Source organism: Priapulus caudatus, unplaced genomic scaffold (genome assembly GCF_000485595.1).
Source record: "Priapulus caudatus unplaced genomic scaffold, Priapulus_caudatus-5.0.1 Scaffold186, whole genome shotgun sequence".
Classification (NCBI taxonomy): domain Eukaryota; kingdom Metazoa; phylum Priapulida; class Priapulimorpha; order Priapulimorphida; family Priapulidae; genus Priapulus; species Priapulus caudatus.
Window position 1 is genome coordinate 139,796 of NW_014577247.1, and position 14,188 is coordinate 153,983.

Consider the following 14,188-nt stretch of genomic DNA (forward strand, 5'->3'; position numbering starts at 1 on the left):
CTGTAGCATTCGTTAAAATTGCATAATCGATGGTCGAATTATGCCTTTAATATACCTTCTTTATATGCCCTAATTTGCCGGTGAAAAACAGAGAGACGCCAGTATCTGAACAGTACTGGGGGAATAGTGTTAGACAACAGAAATTACCAAATCGTCTAGATTTTTGCAAATTTAACCAACGTAAAATCATTTTTATCAGGTGAGAGTTTGAGGATATATTTAGTAACGTTAGTTCTTACTTTTATTTTTAATGTAAAAAAATGGGAATTTTTTTTTTACAAATTTTACCATGGAAAATCGTGACGTAGTCAATTTAATGTTTCTATACTCTCTTTCACCTTTTATTGCCGACAATTTCCTGCAAATGCCGTCCAAATGCTCATCTGCAACAAACGCTGGCTTGCTGCTGCAGACTGACCCATAAATATATAGCAGGTAGGAAAGCGTGCTGCCAAAATTTGCTCGAAGCTCGCTTGATTTCACACGAATACAACAAATATTCAACCATTCTACTCCATCTTTGTTTCTATTTGAAGAACAGTGTTCACTTGTTATAAAAACATACTGTCTGTGATCGTAACCGAGCTGTGTCACACGAAATCGCAGAAAGCCTGACGAAAATTCTCGCATTCGCTCCCTTTGCGAAGTTTATGTAAATGGCTGTCAGAATCAGGAAACACCCACCGGCGCTCTTCGTGACCTCATTTTTGTGACGCAATGCTGCAACGTTTTTGCAACGCTCCACTGGCGACTTTGACGATCGATCGAGGCTGGTACCGGGAATTGGAAAGCAGCGTGGTAGTTTCACAAAATGCAGTGCGCCGCCTATAGCCCTGTACTTGCAGCCATTTACATAAACTGCGCAACAGGAGTGAATGCGAGAATTTTGTCAGGCTTTGTGTGATTTCGCGTGACACAGCTCGGTTACAAACACAGACAGTATGTTTTTATAGCAAGTGAACACTGTTCTTCAAATAGACACAATGATGGAGTAGAATGGTGGAATATTTGTGCTGTATTTGTGTGAAATCAAGCAAGCGTCGGGCAAATTTTGGCAGCACGCTTTCCTACCTGCTATATATTTATGTGTCAGTTTATTGCAGAAAAAAAAATAAATAAAAAATGTTATACCTACCTACCTACCCTAATTTTCACAATCCATGTGACCCGAACCAAAGGTATTTTTTCGTTTGGCCTAAATAGTAATACTAGTTCACATGCATTGGTTTCAGGTCAATGGTGGTGACTTTCCGCACCTCCTCATTTACGGTCCATCCGGGGCTGGGAAAAAAACTCGCATCATGTGTCTGCTAAGAGAGCTGTATGGTGCTGGTGTGGAAAAGCTAAGGATTGAACATCAAAATTTCACAGCACCATCTGGAAAAAAGCTGGAGATAACGACAATAGCTAGCAACTACCATATAGAGGTCAATCCGAGGTATAGTGGTGGTAGACAATTGTCTAAAGATTCTATCACAATGCAGCGATTCAGTGACTGAAACTCCAACTTAGACCTGCAGCTGTACAACTTTACTAGTGCTAAAAGAACAAGTTTGTTTTTCAGTGATGTTGGTAACCAGGACAGGGTTGTTATCCAGGAGGTTCTGAAAACAGTTGCCCAGTCACAGCAATTGGAAACATCCCAACAGAGAGACTTCAAAGGTATGCAATTTAACTGGACTTACAGGCTGATTTTATTTAAAATATTTCATATATTGTAAAGTTTTTTAATATATATATTAATGTTCATTTACTCAAACATCGAAAATGGTAAAAAATATATGAACACAATATTATTTGGCAAGTTGATTTATATCTAGCACACTACTGTGCGATCTACTTCTAGAGATCCTCTTAGGATTTTTTTTATATCTACATTTTTTTCGATGTCTAATGGCCCACATCACCCAATTCAGATTCCAGTTTATCCCACTTGCTTACCTGTATATTATATAACACAGCTTGACTCATAATTAAATTTGTTTTGGATACTGATCGATTCATTGTTGTTGTAGTTGTTATTTTGACAGAGGTGGATCGGTTGACAAAGGATGCACAGCACGCGCTACGGCGCACTATGGAAAAGTACATGGCCACGTGCAGGCTTATTTTGTGCTGTAACTCCACCAGCAAAGTAATACCTGCTATTCGCAGTCGATGCCTCGCTGTAAGGGTGCCAGCTCCCTCTGTGGACGAGGTAGTTATAGTATTCATTTTACTTTCAATATCTGTTTAATTGAAGGACCAAACTGCTTAGTGTTTTTCTCGCAAGCTGCCCACTATGGCTTGCATGCAGTGTTGTTGTCAATCTTGTCATTTGGAAGTGTCTTGCCAGTTTTGCTGAGTGAGACTTGTTAAAACGGTGATGCGGGCTTACAGATGTGTTCCGTCCTGACAAACGTATGCAAGAAAGAAGGACTCACGCTTCCATCACAGCTGGCGAAGAGGATAGCAGAGAAAAGTGGTCGGAACCTGAGACGAGCATTGCTGATGTGTGAGGCATGCAGGGTTCAGCAGTGAGTATATATTCGTGGAGACTGCACACAAATTAATAATAAAATTCTTTCCTGAGTTAAAGTACATGAGAGAAGTGCTCTAATTTTTTCTTTAAGTAACAGATGTAGTGATTTTCTGATTTTCTTATCTACTAAACCACCCCCGGGTTATTAACTTTCGTCAAATGAATAAATTAGGGCAGAAAAAATTGTTTTAAGGTTGTTATAGGTTTAGGTTTTAACCACAGCTCCACTCCAGCTACACCCTAGAATTTTAGGGTTTACTATAAGAGTAAGCACATAAATAATAGTATATACCTACACATTTCTACTATCATGCATGACACACTTGAAGAACACGTACAAACTGGGTGGGCTTGACTGACATAGCGACCACATCCAAATGAGGGCGTGGTTATCTTACTTAGAGAGATAGGTCAATAGGATACGCATTACATTTCAGGGGTAGAAATTAACTTGTGAACAAGGGAGTCCAACGGACTCCCTGCCCTCTAAAAGAGAGAGTCCGCAGCAAAATGAGGAAGTCTGCAGTCTGAAGTTCAAAACTAAAGATATTAACAATAACGCATGTGCTTATTTTGAAGATTCATGAGGTTGCACGTCTGCCAAATTTTCTTTGGGCATTTACTGAAACATTCCACGAGGCCGTGCTCTGGAACAAACTAGTTAGTATGGCAGAATTTTCAGGGAGTCACACGGACTCCTGCATATGTCAAATCAGGGAGTACGACAGTATATCAGGGAGTATTTGACTCCGGACTCAGGTTAATTTCGCACCCTGCATTTTATTGAGGTGTTTAGTCCAGTCCCTAATCAGGTGACATGTAGTTACCACATGTAAGCGGCTGACGTTCGGTCATGAACATGGTGATTACCTGGGCAGGTACCCATTCAGTGAAGACCAGGAGGTGACGGAAGCAGACTGGGAACTGTACCTGAGGGAGACTGCTAACATGATTGTGCAGGAGCAAAGCCCAAAACGGTAAGCATTAGTGCACTGCTTTTTCATTGAGCTTGCGTGATATTGACTCAATTACTAAGCATAAACTTTTTTGGTGGTACACGCTTTTAATAGGAGTGGGACGACATGGGTAGCTCACGATATGATCCGTATCACGACACAGCCTTCACAATACGATTAGTATCGCGATACTTCCAAGAGAAACTACCTAGCAAACTATACTCCCAACCGGGATGATATGAACCGGAACTAATCATGTGAATGCTTACAAATCAGTATCGTTGAACACTTAGTAAACAACTGCTATGGAATTAGTAATTGTGTTGTTTCTTTTGTTTTTAGATGACACTATGCTACTAATTTCTATAGATTTTAGTCATTAGAGTATAGACACATATATTGTGTTTGGTCAAACGTATCATTACGTGTGTCGTCAACGTTTTTATCATGATACATCGATATATTTATGAATCTTCCCACCCCTAGCTATTTATATTTTGGTTTCCATGCCAATTTGTGGTACTTTTCAGGTTGTTTGAGGTTAGAGGCAGACTATATGAGCTGCTATCACACTGCATTCCTTCCGATATCATTATCAAGGTACGTTTGATATCATTCCGAGCACATACATCATACGGCCGGTGTTCTCTGCTATACAATATGCACAATAAGCAGAATTACTACATACGTTTAAGCCCATTTTGGTATTTCCTAGTTTACTCACTCACATTTTGTTGCACATTTAAACAGGTTTGTTCAATTTAATTGAAAAATTATTGTAGTGATGTAGTTAAACTGTTTTCATTAGTAATATTTACCTACCTTGGTCACGTGTTTAGTATATAATATATATAGAAGTGTATTAACATTTGGCATTTGACATTTTGCAGGGTCTACTCACAGAACTCATCTCCAATTGTGATGGCCAGTTGAAAGCCGAAGTCACACAGATGGCAGCACAGTACGAGCACAAGTTACAGCAGGGACAGAAAGCCATTTACCATCTGGAGGCATTCGTGGCCAAATTCATGAGTATTTACATGCGATTTATGGAGGAAACCCTGATGGATGCATTTTAGTATGTGCACTACTGATAGTGTGATAGTGATCTAGTGTGTTTGTATGCCAGCATGTGTATTGTACTAAATCTAGGTTATACGACTTGATGTTCAATGTGTTTTTCAATGGGTTTATTAAACAATGATGTATAAGTAACTTTCAACCTGTTTACCGCCTACTGCAACTAAATGGTTACGAATCATGAGTAAAACTTATATCATAAAATTGTACTACTGAAATTTATTGTAATTTCCTTCTAACACCTCATATGTGACTTAGACTGCTTTCGAATGAAGGACACAAGAGCACAACATTAGCTTCATTTGTACAATGGATCAGATTTCACATTAGATACATGGACTGCACAAACTTGAAATGTTAGGTCTTCTTGCTGGCTTATAGCAAAAGTAATGCAGTTTGTTATATACATATATGTACACTCGCTGGCACATTGATTCCTCTGGTAGTGCGCCTTGCTTCGTCCACTGAACAAGTACTGTATGAAACCTGACTCAGTGATAGCTCTCCAAACCTCCCCTGCCACACATCTCGAGACTCGTCTGCATCAGTGCTGTGAAACGTTTGGGATTTGTGATCACCACAAGCTGGCAGTAAAACATCAAGGTATGACGAAGGAGAGCCAACCCTAATCGGTGGGATACTGCTGTTGTCGCTATGGCAACCAAAATTGGGCAAAGATGCAGAGTGCTGCAGCCTTGCAGTATTGTGATTCATATCTGAAAAAGAGTGATGATAGAGACACTAAGGTCCAGGGTGCAGAAAACGCATCTAAAGAGGTCTAATTTCAAAAAATTACGCTGTTTTTGAAGATTTGGGTTACAGACCCCCAGACCCCCCTTCGCGTGCTTGCAAGTTTGGGTTACGGTTAGACCCCCCCCCCTGCGTACAAATCCTGTACACGCCCCTGAGGTCTGCATAGCATACACATGTAAATGGATATTAGTGCATTGTAAGATCGAAATATTTACACAACATTATTAATTGCAGTGTTGTATCGAGTCCGCACCCCCCCCCCCCCCGAGTCCGAGTCCAGTTTGATAAAAAAAAGGGGGCACAGACCGACAAGGCCGCTCACTTCTATGTAGGTGTTTGTTAAAAATGTGCGGTGGTCTCCTGCCACCTGGATGCTGTCACTTGTTTGTATTAGGTAGGAGTTTTAGTTTAAATTCTTGTAAACTGCGTGTTTACATATGTACAGGTTATGTACTATGTAGTGGCCTCGAGCGCGCCCCGACCTGAGTCCTCAAGTCAGGAGGGCTCAAGTCCGATCATTGCACTCGCGAGGCCGAGACCAAAGAAACCGGCCTGCGAGATCTGCAACACTGCTAATTAGTGGAGTATTACAATGGGTAAATTACCTTTGTCGCTACGCAATGGCTTCAAAAGCCCTGCTTCTCCAAATCAAGGTGAGCGCTGACGATATCACCAAGATCTGCGGCGCAATTTTGTAGCAGTTCCTGCGGCAAATGACATTGTTGGCCATTAATCCTGCAGCAATTTAAACGAGTAACGGCATTACTACTTGCAACTAAAAGAAGCAACGGAAGTGACATATATTTGTAAGTAGCAGCGCAAACAGTCGTGTGATTCTGCTGTCGCATGTACACAAATGTATAAATGTAAATTTTTACCAATTTTCATTCAAAAACGTCTTAGGCATCATACAAATAGCACCAGTTTGCAATGTAACCGTCAGCGAACAGGTACAGTGTGACTAACAGACACGACGGCGTATTTTCGCATCGAAGAGAGAAATTATCAAAGCCATATTTTTTAGCAGAGGCAAATGTTAGCGAGGATGTTGCTGATGACGTGAAAAACAAGTTCATGCCTAAAAGAACTTGAGACCGTTGTAGGGACCGTGTGGAGCTCACCTCCCAAGCCGTGCTCATAGAAATAACCAAGGCTGTGAGTAGCAGCAAGTATGGCCATCATTCGCCGCCTTTTGAGTACAGTTCCGCTGCCGCTGCTGCAGATCTGCCGCAGTGCCCCAGCCATTCTCGTAACACATGCCCAGGTAGTACGGTGCTCCTGATCCTGCACGCATACACAAATTCACATCTTGTGTAATTTCTATTGCACATTGCTGCTTACTCGAGTTGAGTCTGCTATTTGACTGAAGTGACTTATTAAAATGGTCAGTGGTGAATACTGTCAAACCCGTGTTCGCGAACACCTTTGTGGAATAGATAATTGTCTATAAATAACACGGTCATTGTCATTGGATGCTTTCCTTGCATGGCAACTATACAGTGAAACAATTTCATAGAATTGACACCTGTTTAAATATGACACAGCCATTCCCCTTGAGCAATCCTTATTTACAAGTTTGACTGTGCTAAGAAAGGCAAAGAAAGGCACATGCCATTTTAGACCGAATTTAAATTGAGCTGGACAATAATGGATACTTATACAGCTGCAGACTTTAACATGAATTCCCGTGACTTTTTCTAGGAAGTTTATTGCTAACCCAGGAAACCGGTTATGCAGCATGTGGGGGCTACCTTATGCTCAGTGGCAGTTTTCAGCAGGGAGAAAGCTGTGTCGTAGTCATGTGTCTCCAAGCATTGTACTCCAACATAGGACTGTGCCTGAAACAACAAGGCAACAATCCATCGTGTTTCAGCCACGTATGATAGATTACATGCATTCCTGCTCGCCTGAGTTATGTGCCCATCTAGCTGCTAATGATATTTCATTCAGGCCGAGTGAGTTTGCGCAATACTGGGCCAAAACTGTCAAGTTTATTCCCAGCTAAAGTTCCGGTGCCGGCCGGAACTTTTTTCAAGTTCCGGCTGGTTTTGGTTCCGGCCAGAACTTAAAAAGTTGGATCCGGTGCACCCCTAAGATTTCTATACGTTGAGGGTCGGTATAGAGGACATTATTATAGCTATGATTTCGAAAAGCCATGGTATGGTATATTATACACCGTCAGTCAGTGAAATAGCTTACATTATATACGGACCAATGCTGATGGTGGGAGGGCTTATGGAATACAGGGAATTTGAAGGGTAAGAACGTGACCATGAACCTGGTAGTGGGGAGGGATAGTATCCAGTCAAACCTTTTCAGATTATTAATTACTTTCTAAGTAAAGGTGTACGTGTCTAATTAAATGCACTGGCACATCTAATTATAGGGAGCGAAGTGCGATATGTATGTACTTTTAATAGCATTTGTATCAGATCTTCACCAGCTCATCCATTTTTAAAGTCACCTCTGTTTGAGTTACTTAATGTACTTAATCTCTTCACAAAACAATGGATAGTTTATTTAGGCACATAAAGGCTCACTCGAAAACCACCTTGATATTTTCCAGTCACCTTACTCAGAAAGTTGCATCTTTTTAAAAATTTATGCTCACCTGAATTACACCACCAGATGCAGCCTTCTTTAGTAGCTCTAGTGCTTCCGCCTCAGATCTCCCGAACTGCTCATCAAGAAAGAGAACCCCTAGGTTATACTGAGCCATCGCATGGCCTCGCTGAGCCGCCTGGTGGTAGAATTCTGCTGCCTATAAAAAGTAGAGGTGAGAGTATGATTTAGATTGGCAAGGTTTATGTTTGACAGTGTTGCCAACACAGCAATATTTATGGATATCTGGCATGTAAGTTATTGGGGCGTGTGAGGGATCAAGTATCCATGATAGCTAGCTGTAATAAATGTGTGAGAAATCCAAAAGTGAGCTCTTTCCTTAATGTGAAGACTTGATGCATACCTTTTTCACATCCTGCTTGACACCAAGTCCCTGTTCGTAGCAGACGCCAAGATTATACTGAGCCTTGCTGTAGCCATCCTGGCTGGCCGTCTCAAACCACTTCACAGCCGATTCAAATTTGCTACCCTGACGAAACAAGAGCCACAGTTTAATGACACGATGGGGCTACATAGTGGGATGGAATTATTATACAGCAGTGCTTTACCTACTGTAAGAAAGTCTAATTTACTGTAGTACAGTTTTTTAACCAATGGGCACGTAATTAACCCAGCTTACATACCTGAACCAACTGCAGTCCAATGACGTTGTGAACAATATTGGTGCCATGAGCCAATTTCAGTTTGACAGCCTTAAAGTGATCATCACCTTCCTGTTTGTGAGAATGAAATGAAATTACTGTGAAGGACCCTAACTGTAATCGCAACAATACATAGCCAATATCAAATAACAATGTACATACACATTGATGCCAAAATATAGTTGAACTTGTTACGTGATGAAACCATTATCAGCTCCCATTACACAGATTTAGAAATCGCCATGACCACTGAGTAATCAACAGCCAAAATTGACATAAATATGGATGATAATAGCATTTATTTTACCTTCTTGCCAGCTGTATTAGTCTTTTGTAAAACAGAGGAATTTCCTCTCGGTTCGTCGGCAGTAGAGTAATTTTGATTGTGCTTTTGTGTAGACCTGCTATTCTGCGGAAGAATAGCCCTGCGGATGCCCTGAGGTTGTGTAAAGGCAACTAAAGTCTTGAAAATACATGGCTTTTTCTTTTCTTTGTCACACGGCCTGTGAATGTGTAGTGGCCTCCAGAGTTGCATGCAAAGCACAAATGCTGCTCCCTGGTTGATAAAAACGTAGTAATATTAACGTTCAGGTAATGATACTTCCAAGTGCTGTGGTTACCTACACGTTAGTGCTTGGGTAAGCAAATGCTTGGTATAAAAAGTAATCAATGCTACTGGGCAAATTCAGAAACTTCCAGCATTACGTCTGACTTTGCCTTTAGACATACCCATCTCAATGCTCCATAAAGTCTCTGATGAAGCTGAAAGGCTGACTGCCAGTTATCCTGCTGGAAACTGTTCTGCTTATTGCCTTTAGCTCCACTGCTCTCCCTATGCGTATGGGAATCATCTCCAAGTCTGGAAATTCACACACATAGTTTATTAGATTACGTTGGTCTATCGAAAGTTTTGCGCTCAAATAAAGTATATAGGCCCTTCACTTACAGATGACAGTCCTCAGATCAGGCTTAAACAACAGATAAATAATGGTAAAAAATAATAAGTACCGGTAATAAACAGTTCATTCCTGGTCAGAGGTTGCCCTGGTGGCTGGTGTGAAAGATAGCACACCTCTTTCAATACAGGAAGAAGGAATCACCACATAATACAGTGCTCGAAATAAGCGTTGTCCGGTTGTCCGAGACAACCAGAATTTGCGCCGGACAACCTAACAAGTCTGAGACATTGTCCGGTGGACAACCAAGTAAAAAAGGTGACGAAAAACGCACTTTATTTATGTTTTTCTCACGGGTTCTCCAAGAGCACTTATAGCCTGGCGGCCCGCCATTAATCTATGGTGTGGGAAAGCGACGCATACTAGCTGCTATTTCCAACACTGGTATATGTCAGGTTTTCTGATTTATAGAGCTGAAGTCGATTTGGAACCAGCAAACAGAGCAAGTTCACCCCTACATTTTGGTATTTTTATTCCATTATTATTTGAATTTTCCGATGGCTTTGCCCATGCAAACAAAACATCAGTGGGGATTCATGTTGATCCAAAAGTTAAAAAAAAAGAGAATTGTCGTAGGCAGAATGAAGGCTGTACATGTACTCAAAAGTGCCGCAAATACCATCTCCTGCGATCTACATTTCAAAATTTTGTGGGGGAGAACCCCCATACCCCCGCGCTTGTTTTCACCCCCCGAAAGATCCTAGATCCTAGATCCGCCACTGAACAATTACATATCTTGGGAAGCAGAGAACAATGAACAAAAATGTTGCCTTTTCGCATGGCACCAAAACAAAGATTGCAGAGAAGGTAGAGGAGCCGTAGGGTGTGGAGAGGGAGGTGGAGGACCATTAAAATATTAAGTCATCCACTATTTTGTGCAGTCCTCCTTGTTAAAAAATCCTGGCTACACCACTGTTTTTGGGTGTTTTCTGACCATATTATTATGTGATTGAAAATAGGAGATTTGGGGATATTTTTTTGGGACAACCAGAAATTGTTGCGGACAACCCGATTTGATGCCTGGGTTGTCCGCAGGACAACCACATTTTTTTTCTTATTTCGAGCACTGACCACATAATATATTTAAATAATTCTATAACAATGACAGAACTGTGAGCACCTGGCAAGGTGACGATCATGGCCCTTGCAAGTAGTAGTTGAAGCAACTGTGTTAGGGTTTAATGAACCTTCACCGGTGCTTGTCAAAGGCTGTTGTGCCTGTGGACTCTGCCACAAAGCACTGCCACTTGGTTGCCAACCCTGTCTGAAACCTTCACATTTAAAATAAATTAACATATAATAACCAATTCAGAATTAGCATGGAATCGCATGTTAGTGGTTCACTAGTGGTAATACTAATACTTTACACCCACGACCAGATTTGTGCGTTCAACGGCTAGGTTTATGTCAGCTTAAGCGCTTAGGTTTATACACTACTACTAGTACTAGGTTAGCTCTAGAACACTATAGGATTAGCCTTTCGCTCTGCCAAAGGCACAGGCCTGTGGCGGAGCGAAGGGTTATACATAATACAGCAAAGTTCTAGAGCTATTACTAGTACTAGTAGTAGTAGTAATACTAGAGGGCTGTGTTCGTTACAAGAGCGAACACTGTATTTGGCAATACCCGCTCTTCTCGCTCTTTCGCCCCCAGCATATGTAACAGCATCTGTGTGCGGGCAGCTCGCCTTACAGACAGACGACAAACACTACAGCCCGCCAGACAGCTCTGTATATGGAGTAATATATTTGCATTTTATGTAAGGCAAGTTTTTATACGGAACGTGCATGAGAGACAGGGAGAGCGAGCGGGATTTTTTTCTATCCGTAATCAGTAACCCTGTAATTAGCCCCGTACGTGACCAGAAAAACACGTCATAACACGCCTGTGCACAGGCTCACCGCCCCCTCTGCTAGTAGCAGGGGGTGGTTATGGATCGATAGGTGGCAGCACTGTCCAGTCACACTGCCCAGGCTGAAATATGCAACAATGCACAGGCATTGAAACTGCGCATTGTTTCAAGTGTCCTTTGTGTACAAATACAATGCACAATACACTTCCTTTAATTTTAATGCTGCCTCCTGCAAAATTACTGGTAGGTCATATGATATAGTTCACATGCAGGCACTTGGAGCGTTTCAATAAAATATAATGCTAAATAAATACGAAATCTATTTACTATCAAAGCCACGCTGGCTGCCGCTGCACACTGACACATAAATATATAGCAGGTAGGAAAGCGTGCTGCCAAAATTCGCTCGACGCTCGCTTGATTTCACACGAATTTTGATGAGAAAAATCGGTTAAAAATGCGGGAATCGGGTGTCACACTCTTGTGTTATTATCTACTCTTGCTACTAGTACTAGTAGTAGTGCTCAAGGGGTCGTTGTCGTAACAGGTACTACAGATATGTACCCGAGGTACATATATGTATACACAAAGTGTACCAGACTTGTACTACAGAAGTGTACCCTAACCCTAACACAAACCCTAACCCTAACCCTAACTCTAACCCTAACCCTAACCCTAACCCTAAACATACCTCATATAAAAATATAAACATAATACTAAACAACCTAAAACTACCTCGGGTACTTATCTGTAGTACGGTACCTGTTACGACAACGACCCTTCGTGCAGTAGTAGTAGTAGTAGTACGAGTAGTATCAGGAGTAAGATAATATAGGATCCTATAGGCTATATTATCTTACTCCTGGTAGTATCCCTACAGTAGGGCCCGACCCGAGGCGATAGTCTGTGGTACGGTGGTAGTGACGTAGCTCTAGTTCTATAGCCCGCTTACATTAACTGCCGCTGGCAGCTAGCGGCAGCCAGCGGCAGTTAATGTAAGCGGGCTATAGTACTACTAGTAGCAGGAGTAAGATAATATAGGCTGTGTGATCCTATATTATCTTACTCCTGCTAGTAGTAGTACTAGTACTAGTACTAGTAGTAGTAGTGGTACTAGTACTACTAGTACTACTACTTAGAGCTATTACTAGTACTAGTAGTAGCCCGTAGCACCGTCACTACTCTGAGTCAGAGGTAAACCGACCAGGCTCTCCGACTAGTTACACGGCCACGCCACGTAGTGTTAAGCGAGATGGGAACTTGTGGCTAAGTCAGAGGCAGAAGAATTGCCGCTTCTAGGCCTATATAAATACTCACCTCTTGATAAGGACGTAATAATTTTCCACATATTATTAATATAAGTTACGTAACGAATTGCACATGTTTAACAGTGCAGGAGGCTGAGCGTAAAATACACGAAAATTTATGATCAAAACATCGTCAGCGTGAGACCTTGAGGCAGCGCCCTCTTTGGGCAGCAAACGTAACTTTTGTTTCTGGGACACAAACTGGTAACGTAAATAAATATCCTATAACTATAAGTATAATATACATTGGTATAATAACATGATATGCTACCAATGTGTATTACATGCTATTTAAGGTAAAAGCAATAGGAAGTAGCAGGAGTCATCCAGGTAAAAGCACTGTTCAGCACTCAACAGTACTTTGCTGCGGTCGAATGACTCGCGTGCAGAAATTTAGTTTTGGTTTAGATTACGACTTCGAAGAAACGACCACTGAGAGGTTCCAGGAAGTTTGTAACTTTGTTGTCACATTGTCATTGACACTTGACAGGTATTGCATTTAGACATTGTTCTTGTATGTGCGTTTGGGTCTGTAGCACACAAGTAAAACGTCAGAAAAAGCGGAAATGACAATAATGTCAGTAATACTAATAGCTACGTTAGTTTACGAATCGTCGAATGTAAATAAAGTTGTTGAAATTCAAATAGCCTAGAAACTGCAAGCGATCGACATCTTGTCCATTTCAGATACGTAAGCATCGCGTAATGTGACCAGTTCTAGACCAGTTCACGTAGGCAGAGCAAACAAACAGAATGGAACACGCTGACACTGCGAACGCCAACAGGTCGGGCAAAATTTCCAAACCAACGGGAGGGTATGCAATCCGCTTCAGTAACACTCACGATAATGACTCCGACCAAAACGAGGACAGCATCGCCTTCATGCCAAAGAGCGAGTCCACGGCAACAATCCGATCTGAACCCGACTCGCAGAAGAACCGCGGGGTAGCGCAGATCCGATCATTGAGCCTGGACAATCCCGGCGAACGTGGGAGCACTACCGGGCAGTCGAAGCCGTACTCCGTCCCGGAGAGGGACGGCGGGGCGGCGTCCACTCCCGCGACGGGGGCGCCTGTGCGGAGCGACGTGCCGCCGCGTTCGTTCATCGGCGGTCTCCGCAAGAAGATCACGAAGAAGATCGAGGAGCGGAAGACGCAGCTCGAGACGTCGCCGCTCACCGAGCAGTTTCCGATCCTCACGAAGGTTCTCGATAACCTCGGCGAGCATAAACCCGACCGCGTCGATCGTCAGTCCGCCGCCGCCGCCGCCGTCGATGTGACGGGCAAGTACAGGTCGAAACCAGCACTCGATGGAACGCAGTACCACGCGCAGCTCGCCACGACGACTGTTGTGAGATGCGCGAAACCGGATCCCGCGGCCGACGATGCCGCGGCACCGTCCGTCGAGGTCGGGGAGGAAGCGGAGGAGGCGTCGGCCGCGGGGGAGGCCGGCGGGCGGGACAATTCCCGCGCCGTCGTCGCAGCACCGAGTGTCGACTAT

At 42.6% G+C, this 14,188-nt stretch overlaps 2 protein-coding genes and 1 long non-coding RNA gene across 3 annotated transcripts in view; 1 reads left to right on the forward strand and 2 right to left on the reverse strand.

Annotated features, from left to right (window-relative positions):
* The window catches only part of LOC106806938 (replication factor C subunit 3-like), a 9,324-nt gene extending 4,632 nt beyond the window's left edge, over positions 1-4,692 (forward strand). Inside the window, exons 2-8 of the mRNA XM_014809121.1 lie at positions 1,233-1,438; positions 1,565-1,662; positions 2,016-2,197; positions 2,380-2,516; positions 3,400-3,498; positions 4,008-4,077; positions 4,368-4,692. Of these exons, the coding sequence (XP_014664607.1) occupies positions 1,233-1,438; positions 1,565-1,662; positions 2,016-2,197; positions 2,380-2,516; positions 3,400-3,498; positions 4,008-4,077; positions 4,368-4,556 (981 nt within the window). The 3' untranslated portion in view covers positions 4,557-4,692. The remainder of the gene's footprint in view (positions 1-1,232; positions 1,439-1,564; positions 1,663-2,015; positions 2,198-2,379; positions 2,517-3,399; positions 3,499-4,007; positions 4,078-4,367) is intronic.
* A 64-nt stretch (positions 4,693-4,756) lies between these two features.
* On the reverse strand, positions 4,757-5,945 carry LOC106806939. The gene is made up of 2 exons (XR_001393602.1): positions 5,916-5,945; positions 4,757-5,273 (listed from the first exon to the last, which is right to left on the reverse strand). It is a non-coding gene; the product is annotated as an uncharacterized LOC106806939 (long non-coding RNA).
* Positions 5,946-6,209: 264 nt separating this feature from the next.
* LOC106806919 (death ligand signal enhancer-like) lies at positions 6,210-12,842 on the reverse strand. The gene is made up of 10 exons (XM_014809091.1): positions 12,699-12,842; positions 10,650-10,800; positions 9,303-9,432; positions 8,881-9,129; positions 8,556-8,645; positions 8,276-8,401; positions 7,922-8,071; positions 7,062-7,148; positions 6,432-6,594; positions 6,210-6,271 (listed from the first exon to the last, which is right to left on the reverse strand). Exons 1-10 carry the CDS (start codon positions 12,727-12,729, stop codon positions 6,210-6,212), a joined length of 1,239 nt encoding a protein of 412 aa, XP_014664577.1. The 5' UTR covers positions 12,730-12,842.
* Positions 12,843-14,188: the final 1,346 nt, after the last annotated feature.

What these genes read in the sequence shown, in the direction of transcription:
- LOC106806919 (XM_014809091.1), bottom strand. Translation starts at nt 12,729, where the DNA reads ATGTGGAAAATTATTACGTCCTTATCAAGAG. An exon ending in TTTATGGAGCATTGAGATGG is followed by an intron (nt 9,130 to 9,302) that starts GTATGTCTAAAG and finishes TTTATCAACCAG; the next exon opens with GGAGCAGCATTTGTGCTTTG. An exon ending in TCAAGCAGGATGTGAAAAAG is followed by an intron (nt 8,072 to 8,275) that starts GTATGCATCAAG and finishes TACTTTTTATAG; the next exon opens with GCAGCAGAATTCTACCACCA.